The sequence below is a fragment of the Lupinus angustifolius genome, chromosome LG01 (assembly GCF_001865875.1).
Source record: "Lupinus angustifolius cultivar Tanjil chromosome LG01, LupAngTanjil_v1.0, whole genome shotgun sequence".
In the NCBI taxonomy this organism is placed as follows: Eukaryota; Viridiplantae; Streptophyta; class Magnoliopsida; order Fabales; family Fabaceae; genus Lupinus; species Lupinus angustifolius.
Window position 1 is genome coordinate 21324858 of NC_032009.1, and position 25860 is coordinate 21350717.

Below are 25860 nucleotides of genomic sequence, written 5' to 3' on the forward strand. Positions count from 1 at the left end.
TCGATTCTTAAAACAACATTTGTTAGAAGTCATGAACCTGATAAAAGAATTAGCTATTCACCTAAAAAAGTGTTGTATACATTTGGTAGTAACAAAAAATGTCTCAAAGTATCTGTCATCTTTAATGTTTTCAATTGAGATATATAATTTGGTACCCTTGTTCAAATTACTCACTACTTGCCCTTGCCATTTTTTGTTTCAAGTGTTACCTTTCTCATGTTTTTGTCTTCCTCAATAATTTAGTTGAGTGAGTTTTACTTACCATACTATTTTATTTGTTGTTTGATGGATACATTTGTGTGTTCAATCTTTTGAGTTGTGTTTAGGGTCACACCTCTTGGAAAAAGGAAAATGGAGTAAGGATCTTTTCCATTAATGGAAAGACAAAATGCATATTTTTTACTTGTTTTTTATAATATAAATGTAATTTTATTGTAATCAAAATGATATATGTATAACTGAAAGTTGCATTACCCTTTATTTTTTGAAACACTTGCCTATCATAAATCGGAAATGGGAGAGTTAGGTTACTATCAAAAAGTACCTGCATAATAAAGTCCATTAAAATTCTCCCCTCCCAATAACACTACAACATCATCACACTATTTATTTAATATTGGGTTGGTTGGTTACGTACATTATATCCCCATCCAATCTATATTTTCCACATAAATTACACCACTATGGGCATGCCAGCATTTTCAGACACAAGACCCTTCAACACTGTAAGCAAAATGACAAAAGTATACAACCCTTCTAATATCAACTTCATTATAAAGTAGTGTGTGTAACCATAGAGAATCTGGTTATATTCACTGTTACCCGAAAGATAAAAGACTAGTGTTACACGTATTCAGAATCTTTTTTTTCTTTACCTTTTAATTTAATCAAGAGAAATTCTTTTCACTGCGGGGTTAAGTTTTGCTTCATGATGGTGATACTTTTATTTTTGGCACTACTCCATTGCCACCTAATGAGTCCACATGGGGTTCTGTGAAATTGTGATTTATTGGTCAAATTTGATGAAATTCATGTCTATGTCCTATTTGACCATGGACAAATAATCAATGTCGCTGAATAATGAGTATTAACTATCCTTATTTATCGACCAATAATGTTACTAACATATATTAATATAATAATCTAAGGTTGTGTTAATTGATGTCCTAACTAAGATCACTTTTTAAGGAATATAAATAAATAATTTGTATTGGGAATCTAAGTCTAACACTTAAAAAAATATCATTTTTTATGCAAACCCAACTCCTTTGCTTCCTTATACAATACTTATTAAAGTTTCTCTTAGAATCTTTTTAAATTCACATGGTTAAGAATCAATATCTCATCAAAGGAAGTCAATCATTTATGATTGTGTCAAAGATTTTATTGTTAGATATTTATATTTAATTAGATGTGGGAGGAGTAAAGAGATTTGCAGAGGAACAAATTTGTTTGTGAGCAGGTGCATTAATATTTGCAGTGAACACATTGATGAATAAATGGGTACAAGTGGTGCAGCTTTATCCTTGTAAATAAGGATAAATTATTCTTTGAAATTGATGACTAATGTTGTATTTTTTAGTTTGCTACATGTATCATTGCACTAGATACAATTCTATCCGAATCAGAATATTTATAGATACTTGAGTCTAACTCTTTCAGTGTGTATTTTTTCCATCCATAAAATGACTAATGTTGTTGATAATGAATTAATTATTTAAAATTAATTAGATTTATTCCAAATGAATAATTGGTACATGATTCAACTATTAATCCTCAAACATGTAATAATTTCTAGTAAATAGTAACAATTACATGTTGAAAATGGATAAGGATCTATTGTTCAAAATAATGTTATACATTATGTTTCATACCAATCATATTAAAACAAAAAATAATATTAAATATTTATAATTAAAATAATATATTTTCATTAGTATAATATATAGTTTGGGACAGTAGATGTTCGGCACCCAAAAACAGCCTTCGATGCAACACTGAGGCTGTAAGGGCCTTCCCACTCTTTCATCATGTCACGTCCACTACTGTTGAAAACTGCTGAACAAAGCCAAACTCCTTTTTTCAGTTTTTATGTAAGCCTTACCATCACACTTCCAACTTCAATCTTTTTTTCCTTTTGGTACATTAGTACTTGCAGTGCCTATTTTTTTCAACATGCACTAGTGTAATCCCTCCTCACACCACAGTTCTTTGTCTTCTTTCTACCTGCTAGTACTTTAGATTCTTTAACACTACCAAGTGCATATTTTACTCATTTTAATCTTTTATGTTTTTCGACTTTACTAGTTTGGTCATTCAACAATTTAAAAAGCCAAAATGGTTCAAACAATGTCAAATGTGAGTTAAATTAATCTTTTTTGGGTCAAATTAGTCCCTAACAAGTGTTTTAAAACATGTTAAAAAATGACTAATTTAACCAACATTTGAAATTTTTGTAGATTATTTTGGGTTTTTGAATTTTTAAGAAACCAAACTAGTAAGATCGAAAAACATGATAGACTAAAATTAATATTTACTCTTCATTTATATTATTACTCTAAGAAAATTAAAATCAAAGACAACTAAGCTATGCCCATTTTTGTATTATTTAGTAGCAATATGCATACATAATTACAGTATTTAAACTTCAATTTCTTTTAGTTGGTCTCATGAATTTTCTCAAACTAGCAAGCATGCTCACTGTTGAAAGTTAATGATTTACTTTGTAGGAAAAGAATGGTCTATGTTTCTGACACCCAAAATTAAGGATTGGTCTGTGGTTAGGTATGAATTTTCTTTTATTGATGTATGTATGTATCACATTTTTCAGCAATTGTCTAATCCAAATTGAGCTCCCTTTAATGATGTTTAAGCTGAACCAATAAACAAATAATGATTTTGATAGCGAAAAATGATAATCTTCGATACTTGACAGTCCAATATTAGGTCCAGATTGTAACACATGATATCAAACAAATCTAAGAATATATTTTTTATTTATTAATTTTCAATTATATAATTTAAAATATTTTTATTGAAGGATCCAGTACTAGAGATGTTCTAATTTGAAGTGATTAGTACCCAACCACCACCAAACTAACCAATAGTATATATTAGCAATAAATAATTATGATAGGTCCAAATTGAAAGGGATGTATATGATTTAGTCTTACATAATCAATATCCACACAAAGCTTTGACACAAATGGCCCAACCCAAGTGTAAAAAAATGATATTTGATATCTTCATTTGTTATTTTATTTGGTGAAATAATTGGCCAGGATGAGAGCAGATGCAATAGATGCATCAAGCATGTCATATCAATGATGTTGTGGTGAATAGAGTTTGTCCCAACTTTTGTTGCCATTTGATTCATTTTGATGCATTTATGGCCGGGGTATAAGCAAAATAGTACTCAAGATAAAGACAAATGTGACACGGAAAGGAACCTCTCTCTCTCACTAAGGGGAAGATTCTCAACCCAATTTCAACTTATCAACTATTCTTTTTTAGTGAATGATTTCTAATTTTTATTACTATTTTCATGACAAATAAAAAGTTGTGAAATGGTGCTATCAACTAAAGAGATATTACCAGATTGATCAAAATGTCAAGAGTTCGATTATTGAGAATAACATTTATTGAAGATCAATCATACGATTCGAAATGGATTAGTTCCTTATCTAAAAGGATAAGGAGATACATTTAATAGTACCAACAAAACTAAAGAGATACTAGATTCTCTAGTAAAATATAAAGTAATTGAAAGCAAAATCAATGCCAACTTGCAAGACACTAATTAATATAGAATTCCTTTTTAAAATAAAAAAATTCAATTTTAATTGGTAAATGCTATTTTTTACACACATAAAACAATGTGAAAAAAGGAAAAAAGAAAAATAGAGTAAGTTTTTTCCTTTATCATTGTCCCCTTTAGTTGTGTTGTGTGCATAGTTTACTTACTTAGCACCTTCATTTTCTATGAGTCCACCACTATGAAGGCTTTCCCTTTTCACCCACTACCCATCACTACTTTCATTTTCATATATTCTTCTTCACTTTCATTGTTATTTGAGTTCTTATATTCACTATATATCTTCACCTAAGCCAATGTATTTATCCATAACATAATCTTTTATAGGAGTAATGAGTAAATTATGAGTGATTTGTATAAGAACAAAAAGAGAAATGGGTACAATTTACTCCTAATTTTGAGACCAAAGTATTGTAATACATTGAAACTATAAGTATCACCTAGTTCCACAATCTTTGATGCACGTTTATATTTTGGACCTACTTGCCCTGATCCTATAGTTTTGGGCCAATGCAAATTGGGTTGGCTGGTTTACTCAACTATATCTTTCATAATTTTCATAATTTCCACTTTACACTTTAAAAATTAAATTTGTAAACATATTCCTCTGGAAATGGAATGTTAAGTCTAGAGCTGCAAACATATTGTTTTGTTAATACTAAGAAATATTATTTTTTCTCTTTGCTAGTAAAAGTATGACATGTGTACTATTTTATTTAGTTTTAGAAATATCTTTATAGAAAATGATTAAATCTGAAACATGCCATAATTTCACTAGCTATAGAATGTAACTTATCTCCTTATATCAAAATATATGTTAAAAGTAAAAGTCTAGTCTTGTCTTAACAAAAAAACATTAAATACCATATATAAAATGTTAGATGGAAGTATTTTATGGAGACTTTTCAATTTATGTTTTGATTAAATATAAATCTATGGCTAATTATTAAAAGTAAAATTAATTGACAATGTTGAAATAAACTGCCACAACAACAAGGCTTCAATATTAATTATTTTAAAATATATATACAAAAACGGAGACCCACAAATCACAACTAATAATGATCAAATTCATAATAAACTAACTTATACCTCACAAGATTAAATTCAAATCTCATCATTGATTTGAAAATGTTGTAGGTGAATATTCTATAGATATTTTTTATAACTAGAAAATAATAATAAAATGAAAGAGCTCCAAATTTTATACAGAGAAGAAGCCAGGTTTATGATTTTGTATGTACTAAAACAAAAAATTTATAGCAATAATAATAGTAAATGTTATTAATACAATACCGTTATATAACCAATTAGGATAATGATACAATAGTATAGTAGTTCAATCGGTGAAATTAGATATACCTATATGATATATTATTATTAATGTTAAAAAATCAATAAAAATTAAATAATTTTTTATTTTCATTAAAAATTAATCTTAAATAAAAATCAGCCAATATAGTATACAATTCAATTGAATACTAACCGATATAACTGGTTTCAACTTTGGCCAGTTTTGACCAATATAATAATCATATGACTGATATAATTATTATACCGTACTGGTATTGATTTACCGATTAAACTGATCAAAAACACGAACTAATTTTTACAACACTATTAATAATATTAAAAAGGTAGGAAAATGTTTTTGATTTTTGAATACTACAAATAGTTTATGTTTGATAAGTAACATTTAGAATACATAATAACTAACATTTTCTAATAAGTGCTATCTAGAAATCAAACTCTTAGTTTTGAAACGGAACATTCCGCGCTCCAACTAACAAAAAAACATTCATTGATCCATTCGTTCACCGATTCCATAACCTTAGATCCATTTTCTGAAATCCTCTTCTCAATGTTGCTGAGTCCAAGATTAAGAGGATCAACATTAACACCATCATCTCCATCATCATCATTATCATTATCATCATCATGGGATTCAATGCTCCCTGGTCCACCAACACGCAACAATTTCGGTTCTTCAGATCTCAATTCTCAAGGCCTTCTCGTTTTCTCTTCTGGAAGTTCCTTATCTATCATCGATACTCATTCTATGCAACTTCTCTCTTCTTTCTCTATTCCTTCATCATCTTCTTCTTCTTCTTCTCTCTCCCCTTTTGTAACCGCTCTTCGATGGACTCCACTTTCTCTCAACCGTCAATTTCTATCAACTGAACCTTCTTCCTCTCATCTTATTATTGCCGCCGGTGACCGTCAAGGTCGAATCGTTCTTCTTGATTTTAGGCTTAAATCTCCGATTATGTGGTTCGATACTGACTCCAATTTTGGTGTTCAAGATCTTTGTTGGGTTCAGGCTCGACCTGATTTATACCTAATAGCTGCGATTCATGGTTCATCTACGCTTTCTCTTTACAATGCTTCCAATGGACGTTGTGTTTGGAAATACGATGCTTCTCCTGAATTCTTCTCTTGCGTTCGTCGCGATCCGTTTGATTCGCGACGCGTGTGTGTAATCGGGCTCAAAGGTTTTCTACTTTCTCTTGTTGTCGTTGGCGAGGAGAGCATTGTGATTAAGGAGCTTCAGATTAGGACTGATAGCAGTGATTTTATTAAGGTGGAGAGAGATGTTTCTGCCGTTGGTTCTGCCACGGCATTGCCTGCTTCGGCAGCGTTTCCGCTTTATGCAGCGAGGTTTGCGTTTTCGCAGCAGTGGAGGCACATTTTGTTCGTCACGTTTCCAAGGGAATTGATTGTGTTTGATTTACAGTATGAGAAAGTGATCTTTGCCACTACGTTGCCTCGTGGTTGTAGCAAGTTTCTTGATGTGTTGCCTGATCCCAATAACGAGTGGATTTACTGTGCTCATATTGATGGCAAGCTCAGCACTTGGAGGAGAAAACCGTAAGCATTTATTCCCTTACCTTTTGATACCTTATACGTATTATATACCACTTCATACATACATTAAATAGTAGTTTTTTTTTTATGTTTTATTGGTTGCACGAGTGTGCTAGAAATATAGTTTTATACTGTTTAGTGTTAAAGTTGAAGTCTCCTATTTATTGACTACACTTATAATGACATGGGCAACCCTGCTTCAATGGGTTTGCTTTTGATGAAGTTAGATCCTATGATTCTAGGATAAAATTACTCTGAAGTAAGCTTGAGTGTGAAGTGCGAAAGTGAGGTGCATCTACCTTGATTAATTAAAGTCCATGAATATCTCAGTCCCTTAAATGATTTAAGGGTGGATATATCCTTACATTCTTGCTTTACACGCAATCACACTATAGAGGAGCTTTACCCATTATTCTAATATGATATTGCCACAAATTTCACTTAAGACCTGGGCAACCCTTCTTCAATAAGCTAGCTTTTAGATAGAGTTAGATTCAGTTATTTTAGTATGGTATTATTGCAAACTTCACTTAGGTCCCACTTACTGTAATATTTTAAGGCAACACCCGTGGATACAAAGCGAAGAAGGCTAGAAGCATTATTTTAAGGGGAAATTATACTGACCTCCCTTAGGTTTGACTTGATTACATGTACCTCCCCCCTTGTTTTAAAAAGCTACACTCACCTCCCCTAGAGGTAAGGGAAGGTGGTTGTAATTAAACTGACCTCCCCTAAGGGGAGGTAGTATAACTTTTTGAAAGAAGAGGGGTGATAGATGTATTTTAGCTAAACCTTAAGGGAGGTCAGCGTAATTTCCCCAAATTTTAATCCTTCATCTTATTATTTCTATTTTTCTTTATCAGATCTTGGTTGTTGTAAACCTCAACTATGCTTGAATTTAATGTATTTGAGACCATTATATCTCACATAGACATGCCCATGTGAAATATGACGATGCTGGCAAATGAAGTGAGATTGTTCCCTATAAGAAGCTATTTACCCGTCCAAAAGAAGTGAATCACTTTTAAATTAGGTGGTCAAGTGATCAAGAGATGAATAAGAAAAAGGATCATATTGTCCCATTGTTTTTCTACTTGTAATTTTCTCTCCGTAAGTTTTCCAATAGGTGTTTAGCCATTGATGCAACTATAGGCATTGTATAAATCATCAGCATTTAATTGTTTACAATCAAATTCAATTTAAATTTGCATCTGTCTTTTTGTACTTATTTCGCTCACCTTATTGGGTTTGTTCTATTTTATATGAAGAGGTTTGTGCTCCACAAATTTATAGTCACTTTTAATGTCATTTGACCTTTCAAGAGCACTGTCGGGTCATGGGTTTGAATAAAGTATTTAATGCCAAAATATCTCTGCATTCATCTGGTATAGGCTACATACATATCTGGTCTCTCACCCTCTTTCCCTCTCTTCATTGCTTAATATTTAGTCTTGCTGATTTATTTGCAAGTGTTTTTCGGTATCTGAGAGATATATTTATCCGCATGCAATCACAGTGGCGAACAAGTACACATTATGTGCTCAATGGAAGAGTTAATGCCTTCAATTGGCACCTCTGTCCCTTCTCCTTCAATACTTTCTGTCCTTTTATGCCAATCAGATTCCACAATCCAGAACATTGGCAAGAGTTATTCTGATGTTCCTAGCTCTCCCTATCTTCGTGAGGATTTTGATAATCCTTTTGATTTTTGTGATGAATCCACAATTGTTTCTAAGATACATTTGATCTCCATTTCTGATGATGGAAAAATATGGAACTGGCTCTTGACTACTGAAGGGAATGCAGCAGACACTCAAAAGGATGATAAAAGGTTGGGTTTGGTCAATGATGACGGTAAAGTATCATTTCCTGAGGTCAACTCTAACACCACAATATCTTCTGCTGGTGGACGGGATCCAGAAGTACACAGGCACCAGGAGAGGCTCAAAGATAGTAAAAGCTGCATGCCAAGCTCAATCTTCAATCAGGAAGAAATGTTAATAAAAGTAAGCCTAAAGTTACAAACCTGCTTTGCTTTCTAAGCTACATTTATGTTTCAGATGGTGAACTCAGAGTACACATATATAGAGCTTGCAAACTTCAACTTTTTAGCATAAATATGGAAATTCAAGCAATGCAATGGTTTCTAAACATATTTTTGCGTTATTCTATGCCCTTGCAAAGAAACAGATTGAGTGCCATTTTAGAATCGAATTCTTTCATTATGTTTATGAACAACTTGATTTTATTTACTGCTTCTAGTCCATAGTATTAATAATGTGCTTGGCTAGATTTTTCTTGCTTCTGGTTCATATATCCAACCACTTGGGAAATGTGTGTACGCGTGTATAAAACTTGTGTGTACTCACACATGCACGGATTATGGTACATACAGTCTGCATTGCTGTTTATTATGGCCCTATTTATATATTTGTATGAACTATAGCCCAAATAGCCATTCCTTCCCAATCTTCTCTGCCTTCCAAGAAAATAGAAAAGCTCGAGAAAGATGAAAAGGTTGTAATATTTGTCAAATTGTAACTAAGCTCCTTCGTCATCTGCTCTTCACTGAAGTGAATATTGGTTGGGTCCAATGGATTATTTTTTCCTGGAGGCAGATGGAATGATCACACATTCCAAATTTGGGGTCAGATTTCCTGTGTTGTCTTCAAAATTTTGAAGTTGACTAATATATGTAAATGACCTTGTCCTTTTGTTGTAATGTAGATTAGCTTAGTTGGACAGCTTCAGCTTCTCTCTTCAACAGTGACTGTGCTGGCAGTACCAACCCCTTCTCTAACAGCTACTCTGGCCCGTTAGTTTATCTTCTCACCAATTTACATATCACTCAAATCTAGAATTTCCCTTCTATAAAGGTTTTATGCTTAGCAGCTTTTTGTGTTGATTAATGAGATAATGTTATGTGAAGGTGGGGGAAATTGTCCTGCAGCAGCTGTTCCCCTCGTTGCTTTGGGAACACAGAGTGGGACAATAGAGGTTGTTGATGTTTCTGCCAATGCTGTTACATCAAGTTTATCCGTACATAATGGCACTGTTAGGGGACTTCGGTGGCTAGGAAATTCCAGGCTGGTTTCGTTTTCTTATACTCAGGTATATTATAATTTGGTACCTATGTTTGAACAGTTTTTTATTTGCTATTTTCCTACACAGTTTACTTCTTTATGTTGCAATCTTTGTTTCGTAAGTATCGTGTCTTGTCTCTCTGCATGATAAGCTTTATGATTGGAGCATATTACTTCCTGCTTGTTCTTTATAATTTCATATTGTTTTAAAGCATTTCTGTGTCGTTGTTCATTTGTTATGTATATGCTTCTGAACTCAGGCTAATGAAAAATCTGGAGGATATATTAACAAGCTAGTTGTGACTTGCCTCCGAAGTGGCCTTAACAAGATTTTCCGAGTTTTGCAAAAGCCAGAACGTGCACCTATAAGAGCTTTGAGAGCATCTTCGTCTGGAAGGTGAATCTCAAACTTATATTTGATATTGTTATTGAATTATTTAATTCATGTCTGAATCTTCTTTTGGTTGCACACTTTCCTAATTCTCTTTTATACTAATGTGCTAATACAATATTTGTAAGCCCTAATGACTTTGCTATATCAACAATGTTTTACTAGCAATATGGAATTTATTGACTTAAATGACGCTAAAGTTTATATCGAGTTATATTAGTTCAGGTAAATATCCTTTGTGTATCCTATCTTTGGGATCTTAGTGAATGTTGATGTGTCTGATTGTTTATACAAAGGGGTATCCTGTAGAATGTTGCTATCTGAGTTTCAAATGGTGGGACCATTGGGACTCAACCTTTATTTCGTTGACGTGAAGGATGGATTTCATGCTTAACAAGTTCCCCCCAAAAAAAATCATGGGTCCCCACACACACACACACACACATTAACCACTATGATTTCTAAGAAACATTAGGTTGTGAAGATATGTGACCTGTCAAGTATCTTAAAACTTGATAGCAAATTCTACAACAGCATTGTACATTCATTTTGATCAGACTCTTGTGCTAAATGTTCATATTTCCTAACCCTGTTTATCACGTCTCTTTGCTTTACTTCATCCTATATGAACAAATGATTTTGTGATTACATCTTGGTTTTCAATAGTTTGATATCCCCAATATTTCAGGTATCTTATAATTTTGTTTCGTGATGCACCTGTGGAGGTTTGGGCAATGACTAAAAATCCTATCATGGTAGGTTGGCGGATGAACTTGAACCCCCTTCCTTTCTCAATATTTGCTCTATGTGATGTGATATGATGTGGTAACTAGCTTAAGTGGATACAATCTTGAGTGCAAGTACTTAAGTAGGCTCTGGGTGATACTCTAATGTTCATTATTGTCTCTTAATATTGAAATTTCCTTTCTTTGGAGTAGTTTACTTATTCTAGATGTATATCTGTTGGTCTCTATGTGATGGGGAATCAGATGGGATCCACAGGATATAGAATATGGATATTATAATTATTGGGAGTATTGAGTAACATATTATAATTTTTTTGTAATCATGTAATCTAGTATTTTGAGGTTTAAGTAATTTAGGGTTTAATATTTTCTATTTAAAGGATGCTTTCATATTATAATGACACGTAAACTTGAATATTGATTTGAAATTGCCTGTTAACTTCATTTCTCCTCAATCTACCTCTTGCCTTTTTTTTCTGCCTATTACTCGCACTTTTGTCTCCCTCAATTTCTCCTTTCCTTTTCAAGTTTCCCTGGCCTGTCCTATAACTCCTGCTTTCATGATGTTTTAGAACAAATGATTTTAAGGAATTTTATTTGAGATCACGTTTTATGCACACTCAAATAGTCAAATATATATCAACGGGCGTTGGTTCAAGTGGTACATGCTTGATTCCCCTTAAGCAAGAACCCGGGTTCGAGTCTTGTGGATGGAAAAAATGCCCGTTGGGAGAGTTAGCCCCACTTACCTGTGGATGTGCACGGCTCGGACATGATTGCCTCCAGTGCGAGGATACCTGTGGGAAACCAAAAAAAAAAATAGTCAAATATATAGTCCTCTGTCTAAACTGGCATTCCAGTTGAATTCTGAACTGCTGATGCTGTCTTGGTAAAGGTAGCCATGACATGGACCCAGATTTAGATTTTGCTAGAAATGCTGATCTTATGTAGGACTTGGTTAATACAAGCTGATTTCCCATATTCATGATTGATGTCTGGACTTTTCTTTGCATTTAATTTCGAAACACTACTTTTAAGAAAAAAATTCCTTTCACGGTTAATTTTGATGACTGTAGTATAGCGGTTATATTATTTGATTGATACTATTTATTTCATTCGGATATTTATGATGCTTTCTATCTCTATGTAGCTTAGATCGTTAGCTCTTCCATTCATTGTATTGGAATGGACTCTTCCAACAGTTCCACGTCCTGCTCAAAATGCAGCTTCTAAAGATTCATCTCTGTCATCTAAGGGGCAAATATCTGGTGCATCAGATGAAGCATCTACGTCATCAAAGATTTTGTCATCCAATGCAAGTGGGTTGTTTGCTTGAAGTGCTTAGATATTATCTAGATGGTTGCTAGTCTAGAATTGATATTTCCTTCCTTTTTTGTGCAAGATTAAAAATAGCTTATGACTAAAGTTAATTTCCCTTACCCCAGAGGGTTCAAGCACAGAGGGATCTCAGGAAGACACTTCTGAAAGTTTTGCATTTGCACTGGTGAATGGGGCACTTGGAGTTTTTGAAGTACAAGGTCGAAGAATTAGAGACTTCAGGTGTTAACTCTTTTCATTTAGCAAAAGGTGCATTACTGAAATTGTGTTGTTTTTCATGATATGTGGACTGTTGAGTTTGTATTGATCATTATCTAATCCTTGTCAAGGTATGTACGACATATCTTGTATATTCATTGTTTTTTGCAGTTATTAATGGTTAATCTCTTATGTAATATTTTAATTTTTCTTGCTTTATTATACAATACACCACTCGTGCAATTCTTCTTCTTTTTTGCTTAATCTGATCAAGTTAGTGTTGTCCACAGACCGAAATGGCCTTCCGCTTCCTTTGTATCATCAGATGGATCGATTACTGCACTCGCCTACCGCTTGCCTCATGTGGTATACATCATTACTTTAGAATTGGTTCGATATATATAGATAATATGAATTTTCTTTAAATTGAATGATGGTTTTGACTAAATTAGTGTTTTAGGTCATGGGAGACAGAATAGGGAACATAAGATGGTGGGATGTGACAACTGGACAGTCTTCCTCATTCAACACTCACAGAGAAGGAATTCGGCGAATCAAATTCTCACCTTTTGTACCAGGGGACCATAGTCGAGGGCGTATTGCTGTTCTGTTTTATGATAATACCTTTTCTGTATTTGATTTGGTAAGATAGGATTTACTTTTTCTGGAATACAGGTGCATTTTGATTGCGATTTTATTTGATCCGTTTATCGTAAATCTCAAGTCTCTTCATTTCTTTGCAGGACTCACCAGACCCCTTGGCCCATTCACTTTTGCAACCTCAATTTCCTGGAACCCTTGTATTGGAACTTGATTGGTTGCCCTTGCGAACAGGCGAGAATGACCCGCTGGTACTGTGCATTGCTGGAGCAGATAGTAGCTTTCGCCTTGTTCAACTTACTGCGTAAGTGCCACCAGTCACTCTCAGGATTGATGAGCTCCTTACTTGTCTAGTATTATTATTGGGATGTTTGTGGTCATAAGATAGTGCTGTACTCTTGGGCTGGAACTGATGGTGGAAAAGGTAGCAGTTAAGAAAAAAATAATCTTAACATTGAAATGGTTAGAAAAATAGGATTATAGCAAAAATGGCACATGATATCACTCAATTGTTGTGGAATCATCTCTTCCCTTCTGGTATTTTCATATATATCAAAGACCGAGGAAGGTAGGGGAGGTAGGTAGGGTAATTTACTGGACATGCAACTGAAAGGTGAAAGAGATTAAAAGTTTTGAAGCATCATCTTAATTTGCAAATTATTTATGTCTTGTGGAATTAATTTTCAGCTCAACACAGTGCAGCATCAATGGATATTTAATTCATTATGCTTCTAACTCAGTTTAGTATCATGTTCAAGGCAAATGAATCACCTGGTGCTTGTTATCTTGACGCCGCATAGCTAATAATAGTTGTCCCAATCTTAGGGATATCTAAATTTGACTTTGTAATGACATGCTCTTCTTTGATGCAGAAATGATAAACGATCTGGTCATGTACCCCGTATCAGAAAGATAAAGGAGAGATTTCGGTCAATGCCTATATGTTGTCCCATAATACTTCCTACACCACATGCTCTGGTAATATATCAGAATTAAGTTTGCCAATTTCACTGAACTAGCTAAAGTTAAATATTACATTTTCTTGTTATTACTTACTAAGCTCTATAATGAACTTTCAAATTAAATATTATATTGTCTGCAATTTATAGATAAAAGTGCAATGCCAACATCAGATTTAGTTTGCTGTAATGGATGTAAGAAGTTACGAAAACTTTAAGGAATGAAATGAAAATGATCTCATAAGATGTGTCAGTATGAATTTCTGTCATGCTTATAGAATATCCATTTTCACTAATCTTCAACAAGCTTTCTACTTGGGGGAAATAAAATTAATTGGAATATTCCCCATTCTTTGTCATTGATTACTTGTCAATTTTAGGCTCCATTCTTTGGACTAGGTTGACCATAACTCACTTTTAGCCTACGTCTGCATATTTCATTCTTATGTAAATTTTTTTGTGCCTTTCTTGAAATGGTCGTACAAATTTTAAGTGTGGATTATTATTAATATTATTATATTAGTCATTAACTCCTTGTTATCTATTTGTTCATTTAGTGCTTCACTAAATATTCACTAAATCTTGTTACAGGCAGTGCGCATGATCTTGCAATTGGGTGTCAAACCTTCTTGGTTTAACACCTGCAGCACTACCATAAAAAAGAGGCCTCACTTAATTCCAGGAACTCCATCATCTGTGGGGGATCTTCGAACATACATGATCGATGTACCACCTCTTGGTGACTCTGTGGTGCCAGAGATGCTTTTAAAAGTACTGGAACCATATCGAAAAGAAGGTTATATCGTATGAAGAGTTTCAATTATGAAAATTCTTTTGCTTGACATTTATATTTTTGGTGTTTAAATTTTTACCAATATTTCCATCTCTCAAGGTTGCATACTCGATGATGAGAGAGCCAAGTTGTATGCCAGTATTGTGGATAAAGGTTGTGCTGCAAGGTTTGCCTTTGCAGCTACAATATTTGGTGAATCGTCAGAAGCTCTGTTTTGGCTACAGCTGCCTCGTGCTTTTAAATATGTGATGAATAAGCTATTGAGGAAGCCTCCACTGAAGGGGCCCTCAGAGGAATATGTGTCTGAGGTTGATGAGACATCTTTACTGTCTAGGATATCATCAAAGGGGAAACCAACAGAAGAAATGGGGGGTGGTGTATTGGTAAGATTTCTTGTAGTTTCCTTTGAGGTTTTATCACATTAAACACCTTGTAGTGTCCTACATGCCAATTGATGTTTAGAAGTTGCTTTTAATGATGAGTGTCAAATTCTTCTCAATGACTAATATTTTGGTTCGCAGAGTCAAGGGCAGCTAAGGGTGATGAATTTTGACCGAGAAGAGTTGTGGAAAAGTGCTAGTGAGCGAATTTCTTGGCATGAAAAGCTAGAAGATGAAGAATCTATACAGAAACGTGTACACGGGTAAGTAAATTATCATTTTATCATTTTGTTTAGAGTATATGGCTTAGTTGAACAGGAAATTCTTAACGTCAGAAGATATTTAGCATAATGTCTTCGTGTCTGACTCAGTAGTTTAGTGGAGACCCTTAAGTTTTTCTGCACCATCAGAAATCTTAATTGTGCAAGACTGTATTGAAGTCTCGTCCTTGCTATATTGTTATCTTCTTCCAAGAAATGATGCTCCTGTGATAGATACCTCACTGATGTTTCTGTTTCTTTACTACTGTGATTCTGAGAATGGGATTATTACCCTAATGTTTATACTCATTGGGCAACTCCTTTTGAATTTTCTGCTACCAGGCTCGTGTCAGTTGGAAACCTAGAAGTCGCAGTCAGTTTATTGCTTTCTACTCCACCAGAGAGCTCTTACTTCTATGTGAATGCTCTTCGTGCAGTTGCTCTTTCTTCTGCTGTTTCAAGGTCTCTTCATGAACTTGCAGTCAAGGTGAGTTTAATTGGGACATGCATGTGTTTAGGCTTCAAAATACTCCCTTAGTCCATCCCATAAAGATAATAAAAAAGTATAGAAAATACTGTCCCAAATTAAAATTATGATAGCGGACAAGAAGTCTTAGAAATTGCATACAATGGATCGTGATCAGGTAATCAATGAAATCAATGAAAAGTTCATTAAATTACTGTCCCGATGTTTGGTTAATTTGTTAGACGAACCATTAAAAGCATGTTGCCTTATTTGTTGTGTTTTCAAAATTTTACCATTTTTATAGGACGGAGGGAGTATAAAAATTCTGATTGGCATACAAGAATATACTTCATGTATTCAGTATTTTTATAATACCGGATAAACTTTTTAGGTTGTTGCAGCCAACATGGTGAGGGCTGATAGGTCACTCTCTGGTACTCATCTTCTCTGTGCAGTTGGAAGATATCAAGAAGCGTGTTCTCAGGTTAGGCCACTTGTACTTGCTGACTTACTGTGCTTTCTTAAACTCAGTATTACAGTGCCAGATACATTAAAACATAATAGTGCACACCTTCTAAAGTCCTTCACCTGGTTAAATAATGTTAATCTTATGACGTTGTAAACAATAGCTTGGCTGCTTTGTTAATTTTGTTGTAATGCAATGCTATGTTATTCAGCCTGCATGATAAATACCTTAAAATTCTTTGGTGGTTTTCAAAGCTCAAGTTGTCAAGTAATTTTTCATTACTCCATTTAGGTGAGAACTGGATGGAGAATTTAGCATATATTATCAACATTATTAAAACAATAAAACTTACAGGACAGTGTGTCTGCAGAATTTTTAATGTTGTAGAATCTTTTGGGTTTGATCCATCGCTGACTTTGGTGTCAAATACTACAGAAAAAATGTGGACAAATTCTTTATATTTGAAATTACTGATTTCCTTCTACCAAGCATTTTCCACTTCTGTACCAATAGTCTATTGATTTTTTTATTCTCATGATTAAGCTTTCATATCTTGGAGTGTTCAATTGATTAAAAATTCTTGTGCACTGAAAGATGGGTTTCTGTGGTTTTCAATAATTTGGTTACCCAGGAGCTGAGTTGACTCGAGCCGAGTAACTACTTTGTTGCGAGTTGGGTTTTGAGGAGAATAGAGGGAAAGGAAGGCTTAGGAGCATGAAATATACTTGTGAGTTAGCTGAAACCTTTCATTCCCCTCCAAACCCTAACTTGAACTTACCTGCCCCTATTCTAGATACAGTATTTAAAGTGGAATTCCATGAATAGGAAGCGACAACCATATTGTCTCTGCTGATCTTTGCAGATGGGATTGGAATAAATCCTCCTTTCTAGCTAACTGATAAGATGAGTTGGTTATCCGGTGGTGGAGGTCTGGAGGAGAAACACGCCCAGCATGATAAGAGTATGCTTACTCATTATCTTTAAACATCGGAATAGGTGAGGAGCGGTTATGGACGCGTGGTGTGAGCCCTTGTTTATCTATTTTCTGGACTCTTTCTTTTGCCCAAGCCATTAGGGGCTGTTTGGGCTTGGCAGGTCGTATTGTGGGGTATGGGCCTCTATAACGGCCCAGGATCAGTATTTGGTCCATTACAATTTCGACCTGATTAACGTTGTCCAAAATCCAAACCATCTTAAGCCACGGCTTTCCAAAGTAAACCCAACTATTTAAATCTGCAAATCCAACCTTAATGCGATCTTAGTGGCAGAAGTTCTTATGGAATATATTACACATTAAAAATTAAATGACATAATAAGAAGTTTTTTTATCATGGCCCAACATAATTTGGGATACACTACAAGAGGCAAGGCATCTCCAACCAAAATTTTACCATCCCAATTTTTAATGAACGAGACCTCTAAGATTATGGAGGTACTCCCTGGGGACAATCATGGAAATCACTTTAGTCGGCTACAAACGATTCCTTTCTTACAAGCTCGGGGAATTTTTTTGAACACTTCTGTAGCATTTCCTAATTTAAAAGTTAATCAGAAGGTTATCAATATAATGTGCTTGATCTTTTCTTAGGGAAATTCAATGTCATATCTTAATTCTCATGCAGCTACAAGATGCCGGGTGCTGGACGGATGCTGCAACCTTAGCTGCTAGTCACTTGCAAGGATCAGATTATGCAAGGTTCTTATTCTTTCCTTTAAAAGATGCTTCTGTCCACATAAATTAACTTCACTATAAGACAACTTTGTTTTGTTATTTTAGTTTACACGAACAGGGTAAACACATTCATTCGATGTTATAATCCACATCTGCTATTTGCAGCATAACCTCCAAGACTTTGGCTATATGACAAAATACCTCACTAGTATATGTGACTTATATCAAACTTATTATCTCTGATGTTTAATATCGGGGAGAAATTTAGTTTTTGCTTTTGGTTATTGACACCATGATAGTGGAGATTTGTAGAATCCTTTTTAATTTTACTTAGTTTTAAATTTTTTACTCTCCGACATGATTGCTGTCTCAGCCTCTTACTGTCAAATGGATCATTTGAATTGTATACCCCATCATGATCATGACTAGAAGATTTTCGCTCTATTTTGTATTCTTGCAGAGTGTTGCAAAGGTGGGCTGGATATGTCTTGTACACTGAACATAATATCTGGAGGTACCATTGATTTTCTGTTTAAAATATTAACTTTATGAAAGACGATTCACTCAATTTGAGCTCAAACTGTCCAATGCAGGGCTTTGATTTTGTATGTTGCCGCTGGTGCACTACAAGAGGCATTAACAGCTCTTCGCAAAGCTCAACTACCTGACACAGCTGCAATGTTTATCCTTGCATGCCGTGAAATCCATGAAGAAATAGTTTCCAACTTAGGTATTATCAATGATGAATCTAGTTCATCAGTCATGGATAACCTACTAAACTTGCGGGATTTAGATCCAGAGAATGAAGATGTCATTGCAGTTGGTGAATATTTTGGGGAATACCAAAGAAAATTGGTGCACCTATGCATGGATTCGGAGCCATTCTCTGACTAATTGCAGTGCTTGATTAGATGGATTCAATTTTCACATTTATATTCATTAAAGCAGTGGATTAACAACTCTGGACTTGAAAACAAAATTGTAGGCTGATTCTCTGCCAGTACCCGCTCAAAGGAACAGATACTTTCATTACCCAAGTTGTTGCTAAATATGTATAATGATGGAAGGCATTGGGAAGGGTATGACCCAAAGCGACTTGGACAATTGGAGGTTGCAAAATACCAAGTTCATCAGTCTATGTATAACACAATCCAATTGACTGCATATAATATGGTTTACATGAGCTTTCTAAAGTTGAAAAGATCCCATCAAATGGGGTAATCATATACTATTGTAGCTTGTGTATAAAATTGTTGGCAACTAATCATTCAATTGTATTGTATTTATATATGGTACTTGATAGGAGGAGCTTAAATGGTTGCATCAACGTTAAAACAAATAAAATACATATGCGCGATGTGAGAGTACTACTGTATTTACTCACACGTGCCAATTAATAATACTCCATTTTTGTCGGTGTTGGATTAGTTTACGTGCTTGTATCTCATTTTTATGGATTCTATATTATATATTATATTTAATTTTGTCTGGTGAATCACCGGTTGAACTGTTATATCATTATATTAGTATTCTAATCAATTTGATGACCGATATTAATAACACTGGTTTGGAATCACATATAGTGGTTTTTGCACTCTTAACAATAAAAGGTAGAACAAAGATAACATATCTAAAAAATATACATTCACGTCTCTAGCCAGTCAAATTCTAATAAATAATATAAAAATGTTTATTTATGTTTTTATAATCTTTCTTTTTAAAAAAGTTTTATTTTTTAATTGAATTGAGACACTAAATCATAAAATAGGTAATCTTCATCCATGATACAATTATTCAAACTATTGGAATCCATGGAGTCATTGGAAATACATGGCTTATAAGTAGAAGTAATTTGGAATAATATAGAATCCATAAAAATGTGCAATATCACTTAGTAAATATCGGATCATTAACGAAATCCAACACAGTTAGTATATAATCCGGTTCATTTAGAATATATGGATTTCATCCCGTGTGTATGGAAATCTTTTATTGATAAAGAAAAACGCTTTAAATAAACTTTACTCCCTTCATTGTTAAAATCTGTAATCAAGAGATCCTTATTAAATGAACGATTTGAATTTTTTTAAAGATCAATATGATGCCATAAGTTAATTGACTAATGTGTCTGGATTGATTATTAAAATTAAAATATATTTATAGTCACTTATATTTATAATTGATTGTTGTTATAACTGAATATTATGAATGATTAAAAAAAGAATCAATTTTATGCTTTGATATGTTTACTATAGAAGTAACTTTAAGATAATTTATTTTTATTGGAATGTATAAAACACCATTTTCGTAATCTTGATTAAGAAAGTATGATGTTATTTGGTTGAGGATGTTTTTCTCACTCTCCTCTTTTTGTTAATGTTACTCCCTTCATCACGGAAATACACTTCCGTAATATAAATAACACCACGGAAATACACTCTGGTTATTCAACAAAATAGAAAAGGAAATAAAATTAGCAAAAAAAGAAAAAGAAAAAAGAGGAGTGGAAAAACATTATTTGTTTAAGCAAATATCATCTAATGAGCGATACGTTGATTTAGTAGTGTAAGGCTCCAATAAATTCCCAAGGTTGATAGTTCCATTTCTGAGAGCGACACTTATTAGTGGACAATCACAAATCCCTGAAATGGATTAGTTCTTTACCCAAAAAAAATGATGGTACACTATTGATAGTACCAAAAATATATATCATCTACAAAGTAAATGATTATATAGAGATGGGCTCCATAAGAGGGGGGAATACAATTGCTTTCAAGACAATTTGCACACTTTTTAGTGAGTTCTAAGCTGAAAGAGCATGTTCCAACCATTCTAATGCTCCAAATTTCAGCATATCCAAAATTTGTTTTTTATAAGGACTTCAAAAATCAATTTTTATTAGAAATTTATATGTTAATGCCTTAGCAAATGATGTATTTAATTATCTAATAAACTATTATTGTTTATAACATTTTTTAGATGCCATTTGCATAGAATCTCAACCTCGGAAACTTGTGAATGGGGTGAGAATATTGGACTCTCACATTTTTGAGTGAGAATGCTATTATTCAAAAAAATGTGAAAACATTCTCCACTCAAACACAGCCTAATTAGTAACCGGAAATAGTTAGAGTCATACAACTTTGATAGGGAAAAGACATAATAACATTTGGTGTCAGAGGATCTGAATCATGTAACTATGTGAAAGTCTATTATTGGTAATAGAAAAAACATAGAATTTTGTCAAAATTAGATGGCAAGGAGTGAAGTACGGTAAAAGAAAATAACATTCCATATTCTTATATATCATATGTTTATATATAACTTCATACTAGTAAAGTATGAAACTTTGTAACATTTTTTGAACATTAAGCATATAACCCACTTGGGTAAAAACATAGACAAACAAAAATAGAAAATTTCACATTCTAAAGAGGTCTAAGGCCATGAAAAACCAAGTTTGGCACAAAACAAGTCCCTCTTCAATATGAGAACCAATTCAACTCAATAAGGTGCCTGATAGTACCCTCCAGGTTGCCCCATGGCACCACCAAATTGTGGCATTCCATAAGGCATCATCATAGGTTGTTGGCCAGGAGCATAGTAGCCGGATCCTCCGGCAGCCCTGGCTAAAGCCACTTGACCTTGCATCCCATCTCTCCCATACTGCTGCCATAGCTGTTGTTCCTGCAAAAGCAAATGCTGCTTCCTCTCCATGTCAGCTATTTGCACATATGATGGCGGTGCCACTGAGAGCGACGCTGCGAACGGATCCTGTTGTCCTACAGCCTGAACCGTACCATCGGGAGCAGGCAAAGCCAGTACTGGTGTGGCACTCTTGCCAGCTCCAGGAAGTGCCACACTACTAGCACTTCCACCACTCAGTTGATTTGTGCTCACATGTTGACTCACGGCACCTTGATCATACATGCCATTCAGCAACAGTTGATCAAAACCACCTGCCAAATTAGCCTTCTGCTTTGACAAATTACTACTAGACTCAGCCAATGCCAGCTCCCAATCCGCTTTACCAGGTTCGGCAGCCGGTGTTTGCCATGCAGAAGTCACTTCAGATTCACCGTTCGACGGAAATGCTTCCCAGGAACCTTCAGTCCTTACAGCTGCTGGTCCAGAGAACAATGCTAAAGCTAGTTTATTGCCTTGCTCATCAGCAGAAACACCCTCATCCCTTAGGTTCACTAAATCATTTGTCTCGTGTTGAATTGGAGGAGCTGGTTTAGGCTGTGGAACTGAAGGGGGTGGTGGAGGTGTGAAACTCTCGGGAGGTGGAAGAGCCTTCACCTCATTCATATCTAACTCTGGCTCTGGCTCTTTCTCTTTCACAGTTATCTTGATTTCTAAGTTCTTCTCGGGGCTTTTTGGCCGATTACTCTCCTTCAAGAAACCCTCAAGTGTCCCTAATAGCTTATCAGTAATTTTTTGTACTTCAGGGTACTCTGATGACCTTGCAATTCCTAAATCTTTACACCAACCATAGAAACCAGCTAGCTCATCAAACATCTTGGCAGCACCGACATAAGCATCAAAGGCCTTGACACAATGTGCATACTCCATCTCAGTGAACCGATCCATCACCACCCCTAATACATCACATAGTTCTACATATACCTTGAAACTGTCTCTCACGATCTGGTAAAGCGCAACCTGCACTATCCTATTATTCTTTGCAGCACCACTTGGCTTACACCCCAATACGCGATCAAGAATATTCAGCAAATGCTTCAATCTCTCCAAAATCCTCTCAGATCCCATTTCCTTCACAGGAGTAGCATTAACAACTTCATCCTTTTGATTCTCTCTTCCATATGATGAATCATTCACATCACCATAAGACCTATTCCTCCTACCCATTCCAGAACCACCACCAAACTCATCCCGAAACTCTCCACCATCACCAGATTCAACACCATCACCACGAGCAGCGGCTTTTACCTTCCTCTGATACACCGCAAACTCAACTTTCTCATCAAGATACAATGCATAAAGCCTCACAAAACCAGCATGATCCCAGGAATTGGAATGCGCCTCGTCTCTAAAATCAGATATGTTCAAAATCCGCATCCCTCTACGCGTCGAATGCACAAACTCTTCTTCAAAAACAGAATGCCCATCAACCAAAAGCCGATGAATAAGCATCAAAACCTTAATAGCAACAATCCAATCACGGGTTTTCCCTAACCTCCTCGAAACAGTGATCAAACAAGCATTAACATAGCCTCTAGACTGAGAAGTTAGACTCAGAATTTCTCTAAGGTACTTATCATCAGCAGGAACATCATCATGGCTAGTGGCTTTAACAACAAGAACTTCAAGTTCAGGAGCTAAATTACCAGCTACTTTCGCTATGCTGATGCTAGTTTGATCCTTCACAACACCAATAGCTTTTCGGATCGTGCTTGATGCCATTTTCAGATCTCGTCAAAAAGACAAATGGGTATGTTTGATTTCGTACTTTGAATCGAAATTGGATATGGGTTTGGATCAAAATTGAAACTTTATGAGAGTGAGGTAATGGGTTCTGAATTATAGCTTACCTTGTAATGAAGTGAATGGAAATAGAAGATCTGTTGACTAAGAGAGTCAATGGTTGTGAGAAAAAGCTTCGATCCGTACGATGATAATGAGAAGAGATTAAGAATTGGGGAGGAGTGTATCTGTTTTTGTGTGGTGAGTGTTGTTTATGTTTGTTGTTGTGTGCGTTAAGTTTTTATGTGAGAAAAAGTAGAGACAGTGTATTGATGCAGATTGCGAAACCGCGTAATGAACGGGCTATTAATCTTTGCATCTTCCTAATTTGAAAGTATAAGGACTTTGCATTGTAATTTCACAACAGATATTTTTTTTCTTTGTATTTATTTTTACATTTTGGTAAGAAACTACTATTTTTCATGTTGATTCTGACCAGTATCATTTTTTCAAAATTGAATCTTTGACATTTTCATATTCTTTAGATAGATGTAATAGAGCTTTATACAATTATAGTAATATAAAATTAATTGTCAGTCAATTTGCTGTATTCTTTAGAGTCAATTCAATTCATATCAATAAATTTTGCTTTAGCTTGATTTTTTCTTCTACATACGATGTTCTACATTAAACTGCATCATCCTAACAAAAATTATGTATTATCCTATACCATGAGGGGGGGAAAATATATCGGAAAACCATGTTTTATTTATTAATAATTAATTTATAAATAATAAATGTCAATTTTTTATGGTGTAAGAAATTTTGTTAAACAATTTTGTAGAATAATATATCATTCTAAAATGACATGTTCATATTGTTTACTCATGAGAAATATTAAAAGTGTTTTAATGATATTGATTAAGAAATTAAAAGTATAAATATGCATTGAAAATGATACATTTAATAATTTGAAAGCCCAAAAGTTGTATTTTTCAATGCACACTTTCTATTATATAATATTTTTTATTGAAAATATGAGTGATATGGAAATAAATACTTTTAAAACAATATATTATATATAGTTAAACCAAATAAAATGTACTTAAAACAGAGTAAATTATATTGACATCTCCTGAGTTTTAGCAAAATTACACAAATCACTGCTCACTTTTACACCTAGACAAACATCCTAATTTTTATACTTTCATTACATTGATCATCCTTGTACGAGAAATAATTGTAATCTTTTAAAAAAATGTGATAAATGCAATTAAGTTAACCAAAACATATTGTGGAGACAAGTCCAAATAATATGAGTCAATACATCTTTATTATTTTTGGTTTGTTATGATGAAGTATAAGAGCGATTTAAACAATATAATGAAGGTACATTCATTTGTATATTATTTGGACTTGTCTCAATAATATGTCATGTTTTGTTTAACTTAATTGCATTTATCATATTTTTTTTGTTTGTTTAAAATATTACACTTGTTTCTCATGGGGATGGAGGAGTGGTTAGTATAACTTTGGGGTAGTTAGTGTGACGAAAGTATAAAAACTATGGGGTTTGTATAGGGTAGAAAAGTGAGGGATAATTTGTGTAATTTATTACAGGATATATCCCAACAAGTATGCTCCTAGAAATTGATGACATTTTGGTTATTCTATTATCTAGCCCAACATTACACTATTACAACAACTTATATTAATTTAGGATATTGGGCTTAATAACAAAAAACTTAAACCAATCTAAAATTGATGGTAAGTTGGAGGGGATGAATTTTGGCTGTGTAGAAGATTGTGGTATGTGGGAATGTGGTGAAGATTCAGGATTTGATGAGGTCCCTTTAACAGCAAAGTTGAAGCAGTATGATTCTCATATATGAAACTCCTGAACTTCTTTAATATATGCTAAAACTAGATCGTATTTGTTATGACTAGAATGGGGATGATGTGTGGAAAAAACAATCACCTATGAATTCAGCATCATTTAATGGCCCATTGTTTGTAGCTATTATTTGAGAATTATATGGTACGGTTAGCTGGCTCTAAACGTATCATTTTTCTTTTCATGTGGCATGTCCACTGTGTAGTTCTTAAAGTTGAGAAGAGAAGGTGGACAAATACAACCGTCTTATAGCATCCCAGTTGGAGACTCAAAGGCAAGTGAGTTAATATTGATGTCCTAAAATTCTTTCTTTTACGACAAATTTGTGACTTGACTTTTAGAGGAGAATGAATGGAAATTGAAATTTCAGATTTATCGAATACACTTGTGAGATGACTCTGACATTTTCTGTTTCACTTATTTTGCTTTCAAAACTCAACTTACAAACATATATTTGAAAGTTTGATGATTGTAAACAAATTGTTAATTCAATCAATTTAGCGGTCTC

The 25860-nt window shown here is 34.2% G+C and overlaps 2 protein-coding genes across 5 annotated transcripts; one reads left to right on the forward strand and one right to left on the reverse strand.

The window, feature by feature from the left end:
• LOC109354473 (WD repeat-containing protein 11-like) lies at window positions 5579-19458 on the forward strand. Of its 4 annotated transcripts, XM_019597007.1 has the most exons (22): window positions 5579-6682; window positions 8196-8685; window positions 9407-9494; window positions 9609-9790; window positions 10023-10159; window positions 10842-10908; window positions 12050-12127; window positions 12185-12218; window positions 12345-12459; window positions 12726-12801; window positions 12896-13078; window positions 13179-13339; window positions 13908-14013; window positions 14586-14790; window positions 14887-15170; window positions 15309-15430; window positions 15770-15914; window positions 16285-16377; window positions 17982-18055; window positions 18492-18545; window positions 18625-19348; window positions 19397-19458. In XM_019597007.1, the coding sequence occupies exons 1-21, from the start codon at window positions 5676-5678 to the stop codon at window positions 18923-18925; spliced, it is 4002 nt and encodes a 1333-aa protein (XP_019452552.1). In that variant the 5' UTR covers window positions 5579-5675; the 3' UTR covers window positions 18926-19348; window positions 19397-19458. The 4 variants fall into 4 exon arrangements, with proteins under 4 accessions (XP_019452552.1, XP_019452543.1, XP_019452561.1 ...); XM_019596998.1 differs by having other exon boundaries at window positions 12050-12218; XM_019597016.1 differs by lacking the exons at window positions 18625-19348; window positions 19397-19458 and adding an exon at window positions 17185-17320 and having other exon boundaries at window positions 12050-12218; window positions 18492-18508.
• LOC109354493 (putative clathrin assembly protein At2g25430) lies at window positions 21306-23697 on the reverse strand. The gene has a single exon (XM_019597038.1). It carries the CDS (start codon window positions 23456-23458, stop codon window positions 21536-21538), a length of 1923 nt encoding a protein of 640 aa, XP_019452583.1. The 5' UTR covers window positions 23459-23697; the 3' UTR covers window positions 21306-21535.

Excerpts from the sequence above, each read along its gene's own strand:
- LOC109354473 (XM_019596998.1), top strand. The coding sequence starts at position 5,676 with ATGTTGCTGAGTCCAAGATTAAGAGGATCAACATTAACACCATCATCT. Across the intron at positions 12,802-12,895 it reads CCTACCGCTTGCCTCATGTG|GTCATGGGAGACAGAATAGG; the intron begins GTATACATCATT and ends TTAGTGTTTTAG. Across the intron at positions 15,915-16,284 it reads TTCATGAACTTGCAGTCAAG|GTTGTTGCAGCCAACATGGT; the intron begins GTGAGTTTAATT and ends TAAACTTTTTAG.
- LOC109354493 (XM_019597038.1), bottom strand. The coding sequence starts at position 23,458 with ATGGCATCAAGCACGATCCGAAAAGCTATTGGTGTTGTGAAGGATCAA.